We start from the raw sequence: 20066 nt of genomic DNA, 5'->3' as shown, positions 1-20066 counted from the left end.
TCTGTGTACTGGTACTGTATATGCCACAGAGAGCAACAGTCCTACAACGATAAATCATTCAATCATAACACTTCACTCATAGTTAGAAAAACTGGTGGCAGATGGCAGCACTACACATAACAAGCATTACAGAGAAACAAAAAACTTCACGTCAGGTTTCACTACACGTACACGCACATTCCCGCATGTACCGATTCGTTGGGGGTTCCGCGGGGGGGGGGATTGTGTGGGCGGGGTGCATGTGTGGTGTAGCAGTAGTAGGTAGGGCCTCCAAAAAATGGCTCGGGGATCCATGATGTTCTTAAGTCAGCCACCTCATTGGGCAATTTGCCTGTTGTGGCGTTGTATTTGTATTGTATTGTATTGTATATGCAGGGCTGCACTTAGGGGGCAATAGGCAAGCCTTTGTGCCCCGGGTGCCAGACCAGAGTAGGCCTAAATTTCACCCTTTAACCTATCCTTCAACATTATGAGGGGGGCACGAAAATGTGCGTTTGCCCTGCTGACCAAGTGTCTAGTTGGGGCCGAGTGTATATCTGTTATAGCAACACGAAAACTCATCTGTTGTCGAAATATTTCTGAAAAATTAATCCAACTAGACACTTAGTAGGCAAGACACTTGCCTATTTTCCCCTTTTCCTTGATGCGTTTTTATTTTCCTCTTTTAGTGAATTTCACCATAGTCAAAGATGAAATCATTCCACTGGAAGAGAACATTTTTGAAACATTCTATGGTTAGAATTTAAGCTAAAATCAGGGCTCCCACCCACTATTTTTCTTACTTTTTGGTAAAATCGCCTACTTTTGTCCTACTTTCTGGTTTTTGTCCTACTTTTCCTACTTTTTTACCAAATCCTATCTACAAAATTTGTGTAATAGGTTTTAATTGAGCAGGGAATCATCGATATATTGCCAAATAGTACAAATGTTGTAGATTGCAATTAATGATCCTGCCAAAGCAGAAATTGTATTGTTTTCAAGGTTATTTGGGGGGGTATGTGGACCATTTGGTTTATCAATTTTTCATTTGCTTAGTTTGAGGGTTCAACAAGTAGAGTAGTCATTAAAAACTTTGGTCTGGATGGAAAAAATAATTTTGTATTTACTTCTCATGGTCTTGGACAGTAACTAGCAATCATCATTCAAAATTATGGCGCACATTTTGTGTATAGGTGAAACAACAGTTTGCATTACAAAGCAGTTGGATATATAGGCCTATTCTACCTTTGGTGATTCTGATGCTACCCAATAGCATTCCATTGTCTTCTGTATTTTTAGGGCATCCTCAGAGGCATAAACAATGTATACAATACTCAGCAAAGAGCTAGAAATGAAAGTGCTTAATTTTTCAAAATGAATTACACTGGTGTTGAACAATAAAACGTAAACAAATCCCTATAAAAAAGGATTCCAACGCAATTGACTTATTTACATCGGAACTTGTAATTTACATATTTTTCTCACTGTGCTTTTGAAAGCGGTCTCGCAGGAGCATCAGTCTTAAAAATCTTACATGCCTTCATAATTTGCTGTACATTGTCAAAGAGAGTTGACAGGTTGGACTGTGGGAGACTTCAAAAACAAATTATAAATTACATTTTTTTAGAAAAAACTTTTCTGTGGTTGCTAGTGCACTGTTTTGGCCAAAAATTGTTTTTGTAACCAAGTCATTTCTGTCATTTCGCTTTGACTTGAGTCAATCTTATAACTGAAATAGTACTATAAAAAAATTAATGGGAAAAAGACTTTTACATGAAAAATTTTTTTTTAGGAATTTGTTTTTGTTATGCTATGATTATGTTGTCTAAGGGGGTACTTTCCCCATCCTACTTTTTAGTCCTGCTTTTTCCTACTTTTTCTAATTTTTTGAGTGGGAGGCCTGTAAAAGATATTTATTTTTTTTATCTGCTATTTGATTTAATTTAAGTGACCCCTCCTCGGTATAGGTAGATGACATGATATTGAATTTTATGAGAGTTTTTGTTTTCTTTTAACTCATTAACACCCAGCGTTCTATATATGTGATAGGGTTGTAAAAACCTGGGGTTTTTTTTGGGCAAAATGGGGAAAATTAAATTTCCCTTTTCCACAACCTCAAAAAATCTAACTTAAACATGTATGTACATCCTTTATGTGTATATCTTATATTATGTCCAAAGATACATTTTTGGTGCATGTTAAACTATGTATTTTTATTAATAAAATTGACCATACAAAAAATTAGAAAATAATTGTTAAAACACGAGCACACCCATAGGTGTAAACTTTCTGAAAATGTTGGTGGGGGGGGGGGGCCGCTCAGGCTCAAATAATGGAACCTCGTTTATACGGCGCGTCGTATAAATGCAAAAACCGTGTAACTGGAACTTTTTTCAAAAATTACCCCCCACCCCTTTTTTTACAGACGTTTCCCAAGAAAAAATTTTGTAAAAAAATCTGTAGTTTTGATCCAAAATCTTATGATCGAGAAGAAGTATTATACTATAATAACATTACTGTTGCTAAAGTCGCAAGCAATTTTACAGTATACATTTCAAGATTTAACATAATTTTTTTTTTTTTTAAACCTTATGTAAAACATCCTATACATACTTGTTTGTTTTGCTTTTGGTTTCTATATCTAAGCAAAAAGTAAATGATGTATTGAGTTCCATTGTTGAAAGATTTTTCTCCTAAAGAAAGAACTAATAGTGTATAACATGTTTGCTATCAGTAGGGCTGGAACTGGGGGGGGGGCAGTGGAGGCAACTGGCGCGGGCATCAAAATTTAAGGGGCGGCAGTTTTAGGTGGGATTAGAGAACTCTGTTACAAAATTATTGAATGTGGGGGCGGCAAAATCATGTTTGCCCGGTCGGAAAAAATCCTAGTTATGGCCCTGGCTATCAGTGTACAATAGCCTATTGAATAATTATTTCAGTACCTGTCAAAAGCCATTGAACCAGTCAATCATCTTGAATTTTATGGCTTTTTCAGTGAAAAATATGCATGAGAAACTACAGTCCGATCCCGCTTATAACGTTTCTTCATGATGTGTTTTTGAAAACCGGGAAACACTGTATTTCAATGACACGTTTCGATGTAGTTTGACGTTCACAATTACGTTATCTATGATTTGTTATTACAATATAAAATGTCGCCACATTTCTATTTCGAGAAGTCGGCCCTTTCTTCATCTTGCGGCACACTTGAATTCAAATAAAATAGAAAAATAATTTTTTGTTATGATTGTCACAAAATTTGTTTTAAATAACTATTTACTATAATCGGTCACAAAAAATAAATTAAAATTCAAAAACTCAGTCATTCTGCTGTAAATTTTATTTAATGTTAAATCCGAGTAAGTTAATACAGTTTACAATGTCTGCTTTTGCTAGGTTGAATTTTGGGCAGGGATAGGTTTAAATATATTCTTTTGAGACTTTTATTATTTGTAATAGACTTATGTGTTCCATAGTATCAAATGAAATGCAAAAAAGATTGCTTTCCACAAATATAATAACGTATGATAACGAGAACAGAGGTATTTCTACGCCTTTTTTTTGTGCAATTCTTGAAAATTCTTCCATTAAGTGATAACAGAAATGAACCATGGCCAATAAAAAACTATTTTTTTCTCTCAATTGATCAGTTTCCCCTCTTACACAAACATCTAATTTCAAAAAAAAGAATTAAATTCCTCGCCCTTAAGTACTCAAATACTGTATAATCAATATCTGCGGCTTCAGACTTCTTTTAAAAAATAATCTGATAATTTCCTTAAAAAATTTTTACGGCTTAACTACAATTCTCACGTAGCACACTAGTTGAAAAACTCTGATGCGTAAGTTCTAGTTAAGTTCAGGATTCAGTTTCTATAATACTACTATACAAAACACTTATGTGTTCTGAACGTAAAAAATAGAACTTACTGCTACAAAAAGTAAATGTAACAATAGTGAGCCAGTTCAAAATATTTAATGTTATTTTTAATATTTGAAATAATAATTATCTGTATAATAATTTATTATAATTCGAACTCATCTGTTATTGTTACTAGATCAAATTTTGACTGCTAAGAATTATATAAATAAAATAATATTTACAGTTCATATAGCAGGAAATGGCCACCCAGATATTGAATGAAAACAATGAAAAATATGCAATAGGCTTGACAAAACTGTAAAAAGAAACATCACTGAAAAATATTGTAATAAGTGGAATAGGTCTCTGGTATAATTTAAAATGAAAATTTGACTTTCTTGCATTCTTTCACAGGTGATATTTTTTATCACCAGAATAAACAAGGTGCTTCTCTTCCGATTTCAACTGTGGAAATAATGCAATAATATCTAGACCTATTATGTAAACACATAATTTTGTACATGAACAAAATGCCTATTATTTCCTGTCAATCTCAAAAACCTTGAGCAATTATTTTTCTTTTATTTCTTGAAAAATAGGCATATAGTTATATGTATTTTTGAGAGCTTTTGTTTTTACATTCAAAAGTGACACAAACACATGAAACTACTTTAATTTTTATTTTGAGTTGTTTAATTTTTTTGCTTATTCTTTTCTTTTCCAATTCTTGCTTTTTCTGTTTTCTCTAAGCTTCATTTTTTTTATAATTAAGCATTCGAGAAGTTGCTTCAGCAAGAATTTAGTCTTATTCTTCTTTTTTGTCTTAATATCTGTATGTGGATTGAAAAGAATTCTCTCAGAAGATATAGTATGTTTGAAGGCAAAATGTATTTAAGATTGTTCACAAAGGATGGTATCACTTCAGCAAGATTGGTAGGCCTGATTACAATGTCACATGTCATACAATTTGAATAATGGGAAAATGATTGACCCTAGAGTAGGCCACCCTTTCAACTTCATGTGCAATTTGTTTAACGTCTTTAAAGCACAATCGATTTTGTATTTAGAATATGAAATTATTACTCTTAGTGCAAAATGAAATGTCTTGCTTTGACTGATTATTGGCATCTTTTTTCCACCTAGTTTTTTTTTTTCAAAACCAACTTGGACACCGAACGGCAACTGAAAGAATATAGCTTGGTATATGGTAAAAAAAAGCTACAGAGTTTTCTCATAACGTTTGATATGTATTTTTTAAAACTTGAAAAAGGAAGCCTATTACTGGTGTACTTACCTCACACTATATACGTACAGGATTCTAGAAATTCAGGCTATTTGAACACACCACCAATAATTTTAAATGCATTTTATATGGCCTGTTCAAATAAAACTGGTTCCAGTTTTCTGGGGATTAAATGAAGAGAGCAAAGATAAAGCAAGCACAAATAGAATTATTAGACATGATTTAATATTGCTCCATATACAAGTTCTTAAAGAGATATTTTCAAATATTGATAAATTTTTTTAATATAGCTGTGGACAAAAAGTCAACACACATTTGTCCATTGCACATGGAACAGGGTGCTTCATGGCAGCAAAAAATTTCAGCAATCTTATGTTTCAGACAAAACCTATAAAACATTGAAAATACATTTCTTTTAATTTATTGAATATTGAGAATATTTTGATAGTAGCCTACATTAGAGAAATATATTTTATGAGTATGAATCGCAGGTGCAACTTTTCACTGGCTCAAGCTCCTCTCCCCCCCCCCCCCCAACAATATTTCACAAAATCATGATAAGTTTAAATAGGTATATATTGAAATGTTGAGCTGGTGTCCCACCAATATCTTTGATAACTTTATGGTGTGAAAAATTCACATTCTTCAACATCAAAATAATCTCTCAGACCAATCACACGTCATGAGCCATTATTAAATGTTTTAATATAAATTTTGGTAATAATTGATTGAAGTAATGAGTTTTATTAACTTTTAACTGAAATGTACGTCTCCGCAAGATTTGGCGAGCTAGTGAGTTTATTCGAGTTTCACTCAACTAGAAGAAAATATGCTTTTCAGAATGAGGAATTTATAGCAAATATTTTATTTAAATTGAATGTAATGAAAACGCACCCTCTAGACAATGGCAGTTTTGCATAAAAATGTGTAACTACCTGTAAAAATAGTATTTTTACCTCTCTTCACGCTTGAGATAAAACTATTACAGGAAAGAAATTTTTTTATTGATTAATTTGTGTCTGTTGTATGCCAAATTGCCCTCAAACAAGAAAAATCAATTAATTAATATTCAGTCAATATCTTTATTAGGACCGTCTTAGTTATGATCTGAAGTCACTATGTGTACCTCAGATGTTAACTTGAAGAAAGAATCATTCTAAAAACTACTTAATGCCTAAAAAAAATGAAGATTCACATATGTATACTTCTGGAGCGAAGAGGTTATACATATGTCACATGTAACATACATTTTCGTACTCTAAATTATTCCATACATACACTACACGAAATTTCATTTCTTATAATTTAGAAAAGTACTGACGATGAGGTATTGCAATTTTCTTGAAAAATTCATTTTATTCCTGAAATATTATGTAAGTGTTTACATTTTTGTGTGATAAAGTTATAAAAGGTTTTTCAAGAAAATGTTGGAAATGAAACTTTTACTTATTATTTAAATATTTCATTACTGAATATGGTACGAGTGTGTTACATTACATAACATAATATGATGCATTATAATTATTTACTCAAAATAAATGTATGATTAGAGCAATTTTAATGTTCTTGGAAGATAATTTTTATGTTTTAATAACCCCTAGTTAAAATAAATTTTCGAAATTAAAAGTGACAAAGTGAATGAGAAGAGAATATTTAAAAATATAAATGAAATAGGCTGTATATATAAGAGGTAGGTTATATATATAATAAGATTTAAAAACTCAAAAGTCTTAAATTATTAGGAATTATCCCTTTTGGAAAATAAAAAAATTTCGTTTTTCAATATTTGTTTATATTATATAGAATTGATTTTTTTTTCAAATCCCACATTCCCTAAATATTTTACAAAAGAATGAATGAAATTCATTGAACAAATGAAGGAAAGTTTTCATCAAATCGATCGAGTCAAATTTCGTTACAGCAACATCCTAGCATTAACACGAAATCGCTATGTTCTGCGAAAACAAGCCAACTGTAATAGCGCAGAACCTGTTCTTCCCCCGACAATACTGCTCATCTTTTCTTCACATTCGACAAGTTTTATGAATAGCGTGCGCGGTCTATTTATATCTTTAGTCTATGGTTTGGGTGTTCATCTTGAGCTTCACGTTAAAAAAAAATCTGATTTCTGGATTGATTTGGACTTTCTTAACAGTGACCGAAATTTACTGGATGACTCTTAGCCGAACAAATTCAGTTTTATAGAATGAAAATAAGACAATATAGTAAAAAAATTACAAAGTATGTGTGTGTGCATATACAAGAATATACTCAGATCTTGCTGTAAATCTTGATCGTGTAGAGGTTAAGATTTAAAGCAATGTTTTGTTCATTTGATAAACTAATTTTCAGGTTGTAGGAATTGTCTATATTAAAAATATTGATAATTAATTTTCACTTTAAATCTTTCAAAACATGGTTTTTTTTAAATGAAAATTAATGCGGAAGCTCCATTAATTTTTGCTCAAGTCTCCACAATCACATTTTCAAAAACCTAAGCACAGTTGTAGCAGGAAAAACTGTAACTTAAAAAAAACAACACATTTATACTGTACTTATGAATATTCTTTAAATTGTATCCTGAAATTTGAGTAGGTGCCTAATTTATACTATAGCAGGGAAGCTTATAGAAATACCACATAAAATTCAATATTCCTTATTTGTGACCTAACAAAACAGATTTTAATCAATATTCTAATGTTGTACTTATTTTATTTGGAAGAGTTGATCAACTTTGCCCAAGAATATTAAGACACCAATAAATAAAGCAAATACACGAAATGTACAAATTTTTGTATTTTTCATGCCTTATTCTTGGTGGTCTGGTTGTTGGTAATACTTAATAATTCTTAATACTTATTTTATTGCAAGTTATATAAATAGTCTGCAATTGTACACATAAACTACAAACAAATGCACCACTTTGAAAACATTTTGTGTAGAATTCAAATTATTTTTATTTTTTTTTAGTTGTGTATGGAGACCTATGCTTGGACTTTTCATGTCAAGGTTTTATGAACTGTAAAAACAGATTATTTCAACGTAGCAAGGCCATATATATGATATGAGGGATATTCCAACTCAGCAATGTTTCCTTCATGACAACCCTGTATAGCAATCGGCTGCACAATCACACTCAGAGAATGCATGAACTTCATATATACTGTACATCCAAATTATATTACGAATTATACAAAATTACTATCATTATTGTAGGAATTGTCTATACTAAAAATATTTGATAATTAATTTTCAAACTTTTTCAAGGTTGTATTATACAAGTTTACCATTTTAACCACATTTGCCCCCATGGCAGTTAAACATCAGTTTCTAACAGATTAAAACGCATGTTGATTCCTTTTTTTCTGATACAACTTTTATTTAAAATAATAAAATATCATAAAAGGTAAAATTCCAATTTAATGGTATTCAAAGAAAGAGAAAAATACTTTCTGTTGCACACGATTTATTGGTGGAATACGTAGTGCGAGACGACAGCATAGTATCATATAGGAAATTATCATTGTATCACAGTTTCACTGTGTCATGTTTAACTCCTAGAAAAATTTCAAATAGGTACATGTGGTATAAAAATTTCAAAGTATACATTTGCTTATTAATATTTCAAGTACATATTTTGAACAATTTTAATCATAGCCCCTTGCATATAGAGTGGAAAGGGGAGCTGACAAAGAATGTAATCACTGTTCACTTACATTAGAAATATACTACACAGAACCACATAAAAAATCCTGCCCTGAGCGATTATGGGTCCAGATTAGTATATCAGAGGCCATGATCTAGGCCGTGGGCTAATAAATATTTTCAACATCACCAAGTAGGCATGCCCCCTCTTTACATCTTGAAGATGGCCTAGACAGGAATCTTTGGTAAGGTACCCCCAAATGGCGTATTCACAAAGAGGCTAAGTGAGCATCAAGGTGAAAATTTAAAAGGGGCCGCAAATTTAAGGAATGATTGGTCAAGTAGTCAACTGGTCATGTCATTCAACCTTCCCACTCTACCAAGAGATCATGGAACTAAGTGACTATGCAGCAAAAAGAATGTGCAAGTACATGAGTACAAGCATAGAAATAACAAAAAGAGTGATTTAGAGGGTGTGAGTATGAGAGAGCAAGAAATCGGGTGAGTGTGTGACAAAATGATCAGGGTTGTAGTGATTAACTCAGCAGTTTAAATCATGATTTAAATCAACTGATTTTTTTTAAATCGCTGATTTAAATCAATTTTTTTCAGAAATGAAAAATTATCTGTTGTAATTGAATAAAATTATTTATGCAGCTCTAAAGTGATTTTTTTATTAAATTATTTTAAATATCAATTAATTTAAATATATTTTCAAATATTTTTATATTATAATAATATATATTATGTATATTATAAGTTGACTTAGAAAATCAAAAACTGCAATGGTGATGAATGGATGGATATACATAATGAATAAATTCTGTGTGTTATCAAATGGTGTGGTAAAGCCATCAATGTTGATACTATTGACACATCCGGCTTATCACATGCTGGAAATTATTTAGCAAATGTGGTTTTTAGTTCAATGAAGTCAACAGAAGAAAACTTCATATGTAACATATCAAGTTTTGTTACTGCAAATATGGTTTCATCCAGAAAGACCCTGGATGAAAAGCTTGGCTTTTCGGGACTTACATATTGGTATAGTGCCCACATTTTAAACTTGTTAGTCGAAGATTTGGTTAAAACTGATGTAACAAAGCATGTTACAATTATATTTAGGTACTTCTGCAATAATCTCTCAAAAGCATGGTATCATATGTAAGGTGGAAGTGCATTAGTCTTCCTGCAGAGGTATGATGGAATATTTATTGTGATTCTCTTGAATCTTATGTTAAAAATTCGTCAGTTGTTACCGAAGTTTGTGAAGACCACAGATCTCAGATAGTAACATCTCTAGTGAAATCTTAAATATTAATTCAAAAAGAAATGTCAAGGACATAATTGCAATTCTGAAACCAATAGCCAATTAATTAACGATTCTGTATAAAGGAACCCACACACAACTGCTCCATAGCTGAATGTGTATGGGCATGGAAAAAGCTGCAATTGAAGATAAAAGAAGCATCAACATCAAACAATAAAAAGGTTTTGTCATCAGAGTATAAAAATATGTATGAACAATCATTAGTACACTTTGCTGATTTATTCTAAGCTCATGTGTTAACGTCTAATAGGGAATTAATGTCACAAAAGAAGAGAGAAATAATTATCTTGAATTTATCGAACAAAAATGTGGCTTTCGCTTCTTTGCAATTACATTAGTTTTTGGGAAAGTTGGAACCATTTCATGATAAAAAAAAAATTTTAACCCTAAAGTTTTTGATACAATGTCTGATTTTGAGTGATGGAATAGTTTTTTATGATGTTTTGGGTAAAGATACAATTACAGAGAGCAATATGTGATTTGTAAACATGCTAACTACAGCCAAATCATTGATGCCTGCATTGAAAGGATTTTTTCAAGGTGCAGTTCATTCCAAATAGCGAAACAGATTAAGATTAGGCAAAGCATTCAAACTAGTGTTTCTAATGAAACAAATGAACAATTATATTCACACAGGGTTAAATTATTAAATACTTGATGTAAGATATCGATTTATTCAAGAAGTGTTTTTCCCCTTTTTCTTAATAAAATGATCCAAAATATATTTCACAAGTATATAAGTCTCTATCTTTAGTTTGTAAATATTTTTTAAATAGTCATTGTTTTTTTTATTGGACTGAACACAACACATAAAACATACAATCAAACAGAAAAACACAAAACAATAAACTCCACAAAAAGTAACATTATGATGATACAGACACTCTGTGATCCCAAGGGACTGATAGTCCTTCCAGTGGGTCAATATTAAAATTAGAGAGTTAATTCAATTATGCAACAGCCTTGTTACAGTTCTAATTGGGTTGGTTAATATTTTATAATGTCATATATATTTTTTTAGATATTTTTAATCTGAACAAAGAAAATATACATACATATATTTAGATCCAAACATATAAAATCAGTTAGTTGACGAACACAGAATTCACGAACAGTATGTATTCACATGTATTTTTAAATTAATTACAGGAATGGTGATATTATTGATGTTTTTAGAATGAATTATTTTAATTGTGTTGTTTTATGATCCATTATTGTTGTAGTATGGATTCTAAACTATTGTTTATTGAGAATATAAATATATTGTGATTTGGATCTTATGTTATTATTTGGGCGATTAGTTGCATAGTATTGGTTAATTATTTTCGGGGCAGTATACCTATAACTTTTCTGTAAGTTTAAATTTCTTTAATTTTAAATTCTTCAAAGAAAGCATAGATTAATGACTAGTGTTAGTCATATATATATATATTTTATATATTTTGTTTCAAAAAAATCAATAAAATCAAAAAAAAAATTGTGATTTAAACCAAAAAAAAATCTGATTTAAACCAAAAAAAAAATCTGATTTAAATCAAATAAATCAATTTTTTTAAAAAATAATCAACAACCCTGAAAATGATTTATCTTGAGAGTATGCCAGCATGGGAGTGACTCCGAAAATAAGGAAAAAAGTCAGTGACTAAATGAGTGAGCAAGGGATGAATAGAATAACCTAGAGCAGTGGTTCTCAACCTTCTTTGTCTCGCGGAGCCCTTTTAAGTAAAAAAATTTTATGGCGGAGCCCCGTAGGCCAATTTTTCTGATTCATCAAAGTTACTGATTTATTTTTACCATTTAAATACCATTTATAATAATTATTTTTTTAATTTTACTGTTTTTTTTTTATTTTCCTCGAGCGGCCGCGGAGCCCCTGGAGAATGCACAAGGAGCCCCAAGGGCTTCGCGGAGCACCGGTTGAGAACCGCTGACCTAGAGAGTGTGCAAGCATGCGAATAATGAAAAAGTGACATCTATAGAGAAGGGATCAGGTTTGTTAGAGTGTATAAGCATGGGATTGGCTTAAAGAGCAATGAACTAGGCTGTGAGGCAAAAAAAAAGAGCAACATATAGAGTGTGCAAGCATGAGAGTGACCTAGAGAGTAAGGAATGTGGCCAGAGACAAAAGGAGTTACATAGTTATTGATGAAATATTTTAACGCTGTATAGAATAGTGTGCCAAGACCAAAGAGTGATATTTTTATATAGCCAATTATCACATTGTGTTGAAATTTCAGTCAAGTTTAACTCATACCATGTAAAATTTCAAATAAGTATATAGTATACAGATTTCAAATAAATTTCCATGTTCATATTTGATTTATTACGTACATACTTTAAACAATTTTAAGCATGCCACCTTGCATTCGGGAAAAAGGGGGGCACGATGATTGAATTCTGTCATGACAAAATGCAATAACTGTTTAATTTTTACATAAAAATATAATTCATATAAAATATACATATTATTATACAAAAATTACTTCAGACAACATAAAATATCCTGCCCTGATAGCCCATGGGTGAGGCTTAGGATACAAAAAGGTGCATAATCGGGCCTGTAAATAGGCTGGGCATCGAGCCAAATGGAGCCTCACAAAAAATGTGTATTTTGCAACCATTCAACAGGGGCCCCCAAGACGGCACGCTACGACCTTGCCCATGATCATTCAGTTTGACATGAAAAAAATATTGAGGGGGCTGAAAATCCCTAGTCGTCTCGTAGGCAGGAGGAATGGTGTGTGGTATCGTGTATATTCATGAATATGGGTTGGGGGCTCAGCACAAAATTTATAGGGAGAGCTCAACATGGCTCATCACAAGGGTGGGGCCAGGGGCGGTTTTAGGGCGCCAAATGAGAAGGGGCGCTGAAACACGTTAAATATACATTACTAGAAAAATGTCTTTAAGATACGTATTTATAAAAAAAATATCTGTAAAATATACATGTGAAAAATGACCGAGATGAGAATTTTTTTTTCAAAAAAAAAAACAAAACGGTTTGAGTGTGTATAATAGTACGGTTATTTTTCGAAAAGCCCGATCACTGGCTAGTCTCCTGACTCATCAAACTTTCCTATTGCTTCAAGCAGGGGCAGCTCGGTGGCACTGGGTGTGCTGTAGAAGGGCGTCAAATCAGAAATCAAAGGGCAAAGAAAAAATTTGGAAAAATTCGTGTCCGCTGTAGGAGGGGCGCCAATTCTGAGGTAGGGCGAAAAAAAGTTAGGGGAAATGATTTCTTCCCCCTCTAGCAGCAGCGCCAAATCCGGCGTAAAAGGGTGAAAGAAATTACAGGAAATTATTTCTGCTCGCTTTAGGAGGGTCGTCATATCCGAAGTGGAAACGCAAAAAAATATTTAGGAAAACTTATTTGTGCCCTCTCTATATAGGAGGGCTAAGATAGGTTAAGTTCGAGGTAAAAGGGCAAGAAAATAGGAGAAAATGATTTCTGCCTGCTCTAGGAGCGCCAAATCCAAGGTAAAAGGCCAAAAGAAATTTGACATACTGGCATATAAGAATCAAAATGGCTGAATAAAATGTGATTCTTGTAAGCGGTGGCTACTGTATTATATTACATTGTGAGCAAAAGCGCCAACCGTGAAAAAAGAAGGCCGCCAAACTTTGCTTCTAATGAGATAGAATATTTAAATTCATTTTCAAGAAGTGGCAACCCGCTGCTGCCGAAAAAAATTTACTTTCGTTAGGTGTTTGTAACTGACCATTAGAAAAATAATGTGTCCCAAAAATTCAAAGCATCATAACTCATTAAATAGTCATCAAATCCTAAAACGGAAAACACTTTTCTGTATTAGTTTTTCACAAGGAATCACGTGTGTAATTATTGGGCGGTCGATAGTTACCACCCTGTATATATGGAGTATGTCTTAGCCCCCTTTCCCTTCTTTCCTGGAAAAAGTTGAAATGACGGGCCTGAGTAAGAATGCATTTTGCTTTTTTTTTCTGATTTAATGAGCAAAGGCAAAGATTTTATTATTTGACGCACCATAGATTTGCCCTCTTCCCCAGTTATGACCTTGTCCAAGTAATTTTTTGTTTTTTTTTCAGAGTCACGAATATCACGAACTTCAATGTCAGCAGTTGGCTAATGATGTTCTTCAATTAGAAGCAAGTTCTGTTAGTAATGCAAGTGGTCTGGAAGTAAATAACAAGGGTGAGCCTGTGCTGATTGCAGAATTGTTGTGATAAAAGAGATGCACCAAATATATGCAACATGTTTTTTCAGTCATCATGATTTGAAACTGAACTTCATTTGCATAAGATGCACTGTATAAATTATTGTATTTTACTAATAACTCTCAATCAACAAATATGCTAGAGTGTGAAAAAATGAAATGTTTATGAGCTGCTTTAACCATGACAATTTTACAAAAATATTTTTCCACTCCATAAATAAACAATTGTTACGAAATGCTTGAAATTTCATGAATGAAATGCAAATCTATCTATTCATAAAAATGTAAAGAAGGTGAGATAATTGATAATTTCTTGGTTTAGGGCCTCCTCACAAATCAAACTTGAGTAGATTCAACTTAAGAGTTGAGTTTCCTGTTATCCCTCACACGACTACTAAAAAACAAATCGGAAGGCCTGGAAAAATGAGTAAAAATGATTCAGTGTTTATTCACTTTCTTATTTTTCTGTGCATTATGAACTGGGGTAGGGAAAAAACAAATTTTTAGCGATTCTAGCAGCAAAAAAAGCTGGTGATATTTTATTGAAATTATAAATAATTATTATAATCCACACTATTATGCCTACAAGAAAAGGATATAGAAGAAAATTATGGGTACATCCAAACATTGAAAATAACATTCATTGTATACTATTCATTATAGCCAATTGGAATCGGATTATTTACAGTCTACGGAATTGGAACAGCTTTGGTGTAAGGGACACGCCAAATTGGCGACAGTTTTTCGGCCATCGTTGCCATCGTTGGCGCACTCTGGTTCGGTGTTGTTCTGCTGGGTTGTCGCTGTTCTGAAAAATTCTGCCAGGCGGCGTTAGTTGTTGCAGCGCGTCTTTTTGTAGGGCTTAGAAATTCTGACAATCTTAACATTTCCAGCCAATCAGAGTCTAGTCAATTGTGACGTCATAGTAGACCGCGAGGCTACCGCAACTTTTGATCCATTTGGCGCCAACATCTTTCCTGGCGACATTTCATAATGGATATACTAAATTCAACTGCAGCTCGACAACCACGATTGGTACCGTGGGAAGTTCATGGGACTCTTAAAACGAAGGTTATGAGTTCGAGTCCCTTCGAACCCATCCAATTTTTTTTTCCTAACATCTTCGTTTGAAAAATTTAATTTCTTATTACATTTAATTTCTTTTAACCGTTGCACATAAATATGATTTATTATATTATAATTCACCACAAATTGTCAGATGCACGGGAATGGGTGGGGCGTTGTTCCCAAACCACGAACTTGGAGATACAGGGGAATGGGGGGCCGCCCTCGTCCAATAAGTTATCGTTTATTGAATCACTAAAAAATGTTTTCATTTTTTTCTGATTTAATCCAAATGTGGTTCAGTTGCATCAAGTTGACAATAATAACGGCTCGCGAAGCGAGCGCCCAGTGGAGCTGGGCCCTGCTATCAGTTATTGATTCATAATGATAATAGATTCATTATAAAACCAAATATAGAACTTGTGTTTCGGCAAGCCACTGTATGTATTGCATGTCAATATAATAATTATCATTATGATCGTAATATTATAGTATTGCTAAATTATATCATTGTAATATTATCGTGTGAGCAAATGAGACGTAATGACAAGATAATAACGAAATCGTTAATACACGCTGGGTTTGGCGATAAGTTGCCAAACATAGCAGCAGGAGGTACACTTCAAAACGTCACAGATGCTTGACTCTGATTGGCTGTAACGAGAATCATCTGAATTTCTAAGTGTTCGTCGTCTTTTCAAACAGCTGTACAGCCATTTTGTTGTTTGTGCTTGTTCCTAGTGTTTGGATTACATTTTCGTCGCTGGTCAGGTTGTATTCCTTTTTTTTTTTCCTTTATTTAAACAGTGCCCGTATTTTATTTATACCCTGATCGATTTATTATTTAAGCAATGGTCCGGGCTTTATTTAAACCCAGATCGATTTATTATTTAAACAACGGTCCGGGCTTTGGAACAGATGCTGTATGGTCCGCCACGACTTTGGCGACTTTTTTTCCTCGCGATAAGTCGCCAAGACCGTCATAATGGGTCTCTGGGTTGCCGTGTGTTCTAGAATTTTCGTTCTTCCAGAATTTTCTATTCCAGATGGCGCGCGCTTCGCAAAACGGGTTTTTTCTTTTGTTAACCGCGTCTTTCAAAACTTCGATACAGTCGTTGTACCATTTTCTGCGCGTCTCTTGTTTTGTGCGTTCGTTTTTTGTTTCTCTCGTCGTTTCCGTTGGATTATTCTTCTGGTCAGGTTGTACCGTTCCCTTTATATATTTTTTTCATTCATTTGGCATGCCTTCTGTATTTAGCGTAGTTAAGAAATATCAGGGAATAATTTCTAAAGACCTCGATCTAACATTTTTCTAATGGTAGGGCGACCTTGGGAAAAGAGGGAGTGGGCAACATCGTGTTTTATTTATCCTACCTGTGCCGAAATAAGTCCCTTTTCCTAGAATTCCTTAGAGAATCACGGCTCATTAGGTCGAAAATGCTGTGCAGTAAATGCAACTGTGCTATGAGGGTTGTCCCGAAAAAAAAACTTTCTGACGGTTTCATTTGGTAATGCACAGTTAGGAGTTGTAGATCCCAGAAGTCTGTTAGGTACGGGTCGTGGTTCTGCTGCAGCAAGTTGAATCTCCATGAGATTTGGCTGCTCACCTATTCCATTGTGCGAGGTGAAAGCTCCAGTAGGATAGCAGAGGAGTTCTTTTTCTCATCTCACACCTTGGCCGACTGGCGTCAATTCGTTCACGGAATGATTCTAGATCATATTGAGCTCAAGTCGGAAAAAATAGGCGGCACAGGGAAGATTGTAGAAATAGATGAATCTAAGTTTGGGAAGAGGAAGTATAATAGAGGTCACAGGGTGGAGGGGCAGTGGGTTTTTGGTGGCATAGAGAGGGGCTCAGGGAAGATGTTTCTCGTAGCCGTTCACGATAGGTCCGCGGCTACTCTCGTAGGTGTCATCGAGACATGGATAGAAAAGGGAACAACTATTTATTCAGATTGTTGGAAAGCCTATCATCATCTAGGGGAAATAGGTTACAACCACCTCAAAGTTAACCATAGCGTAGAGTTTGTTGACTCCATCACTGGTTGTCACACAAACACAATTGAGAATGCCTGGCGACACGTCAAGGCGTCGCTGCCGGAATATAATAGGCAGCGAGATTTTAGATTTTATTTGGCTTTTTTTTTGTTCCGGCTGTCATGCGAAGACAAAAACATTGATGTTTTCAATGGCTTTCTGGAAATAATTAGGGACATAAAATGGGAAGATTATAAAATATCTGGGGTTCCGATATCCGTTTAGATGACTATAGGCTTTCTTGCGATGTTTGGTTAGTTTTGAGAGTATTTATTTAGCCCGGAAATGAGAGTATTTATTTTTACAGTATTTATTTAACCCAGAAATGAGAGTATTTATTTAACCCAGAAATGAGAGTATTTATTTAACCCAGAAATGAGAGTATTTATTTTTACAGTTGTTATTTATTATTTTTATTTGTTATTGTTGATTTTTTTCATGCTGCGATTTTTTTTTTCGGCGTCCGTAGTGTCCGGACGGTCTTGGCGACTTTTAGTCGGGCTGTCGGACATGTTTGGCGCCGAAAAAGAAAGTGGAAAGAGAGAATTTGAAACAGCTGTCGTATGGTCCGCCACTTGGCGATTATTTGGCGCCACACATAGTCGCCAAGGCCATCAGACACTACGGACGCCGAAAAAAAAAACCACCAAGCATAAAAATCGAAAAAAATATCAGTTAAAAAAAATTACACGTGGCTCATTTTTTTAATAATAAAAAGATCGGGGCATAAGGAATTCTGGGCATAAATATTCAATGTATTAAAACTAAAACCCGGACCCTTTTTTTTAAATAAACGGATTCGGGCATGTTGAAAAAATAAATATTATATGCACTAAAACCCAGACCCTTTTTTTTTTAATAAACCGATGAAACAGAAGGCATGGCAATGGGTGAATAACTAATAAATACAACGAAATAATAAAACGGTATGATACAACCGTATGATGATAATCCGTAATGACGTAAGCTACAGAAGGGAGGAATAATAATCAAAGAGAGAGAGAGACGCTGGAAATGGAACAACGGCTGCTTAGAAGCATTATGACGATCTTGGCGACTTATCGCGAGAAAAAAGTCGCCAAAGTCGTGGCGGACCATACTGCATCTGTTCCCAGAAGACAGTCCAAGTTCTTTCTGATACAGTTTTAAAGCTCAGACTGGAGTTAACGTCTTTATTGAACATACCGGACAAATACACAACACACTACTACTAATACTGTGAAAAATAGAACAAACATGAACAATGTGGCGCCATCTACAGAGGATTTCACAAACTCAAAACATTTAACATCATTTACTTCAACACTTTCCCCTGTTAATTGTTTGATTTGTATCTTATAAGTCCCATTTGACAACATAAAGTCAATAGTCTTGACTTCATTAGGGGTTTAGTCAGGATATCTGCCACCTGTTCTTCTGTTGACACTTGTTCAACATCAAGTTTTCCTTGGAGCACTTTCTCACGGATAAAGAAGTGTTTCAGTTCGATATGTTTAGTACGCCGATGGTATTCAGGATTATGTGATAATTTTATAGCTGCCCTGTTGTCCACTTGAAGGATGGGAATGTTCTTTAAGTTCACAATATCTTTGAGAAGCCTCTGGAGCCAAATAACTTCCTTGGCTGCTTCTGATGCTGCAACAACTTCAGCTTCAGTTGTTGACGTGGCAACAATAGCTTGTCTTTGGCTTCGCCAAGAGATAGCTCCTCCAGCATATATCATCACATATCCAGATGTTGACCGACCAGTTTTTGTACATCCACCAAAATCTGAATCACTGTAACACTGAAGCACACCTTTTGTGTCAGTTGCACGATAAGTGATTCCATACTGAACTGTGCCAGTGACATAACGAAACACTCTCTTTACTCTCACTATATCTTCTGCAGATGGATTTTCCAGTGACCGAGACAAATAACCTACACTGTAGGCCAAATCTGGTCTAGTTCCTACCATTAGATACATCAAAGCACCTACAGCTTGTCTGTATGGAAAGATAGCTTTGGTATCTTCAGTCCTTTGCACTTCTGAATTCTTCAACATAGGAGTTGTAACAGGTTTGCATTAATCAAAACCAAAACGCTGAAGGATTTTTCTAGCATATCCTTTCTGACTAACTGTTATTGACTTGTCACCATGGCATTCAATTTCAAGTCCTAGTAAACATGAGACTTCACCAACGGAGACCTTGAATTTTGCTTTCAGTTCCTTGATGAATGTTTCAGAGTCCTGTTGATCAGATGCAGCAATTAACCCGTCATCTACATATAATGCTATCAATAATTTTCTACCTTTCTTCTCCCGAATATATAAGCATGGATCTGCTTTGCTTGGTTGAAAACTGAGTTCTTCTAAAAACTGCCCAAAGCACTTATTCCAACAACGTGGAGATTGTTTTAAGCCATAGAGGCTACGTTTGAGTCTGCACACTCTTCCTGTGCTATCATTAAAACCTTCTGGTTGCATCATGTAGATTGTCTCCTCCAATTCTCCATAAAGGAATGCTGTCGATACGTCAAACTGTGTTAAATGCATTTCTTCTTCAGCTGCAATGCTCAACACTGCTCGTATAGTGCCTAATTTTGCTACTGGACTGTATGTCTCACTATAGTCAATGTCTTGGCGTTGAGTGAATCCTTTTACAACGAGTCTGGCTTTATATTTGTTGATACTTCCATCTGGGTTTGTTTTTAATTTGAAAACTCATTTGC

General features: G+C 34.1%; 1 protein-coding gene and 1 pseudogene across 3 annotated transcripts in view; one reads left to right on the top strand and one right to left on the bottom strand.

The window, feature by feature from the left end:
- Cad87A (cadherin 87A) overlaps positions 1 to 14488 on the top strand; it is a 672761-nt gene extending 658273 nt beyond the window's left edge. For all 3 annotated transcript variants that reach the window (XM_089252829.1, XM_089252827.1, XM_089252828.1), the window contains one exon: positions 14125 to 14488. In XM_089252829.1, coding sequence (XP_089108955.1) covers positions 14125 to 14262 — 138 coding nt within the window. In that variant the 3' untranslated portion in view covers positions 14263 to 14488. The remainder of the gene's footprint in view (positions 1 to 14124) is intronic.
- Positions 14489 to 18669: 4181 nt separating this feature from the next.
- On the bottom strand, positions 18670 to 19398 carry LOC149067020 (uncharacterized; annotated as a pseudogene).
- Between the last annotated feature and the right edge of the window lie 668 nt (positions 19399 to 20066).

This window comes from Pholcus phalangioides, unplaced genomic scaffold (assembly GCF_987345545.1).
Source record: "Pholcus phalangioides strain wild (caught in Gottingen) unplaced genomic scaffold, Ppha-v1.0 ptg000031l_1, whole genome shotgun sequence".
NCBI classification, from domain to species: domain Eukaryota; kingdom Metazoa; phylum Arthropoda; class Arachnida; order Araneae; family Pholcidae; genus Pholcus; species Pholcus phalangioides.
This window is presented reverse-complemented; position numbering and strand designations above follow the sequence as displayed.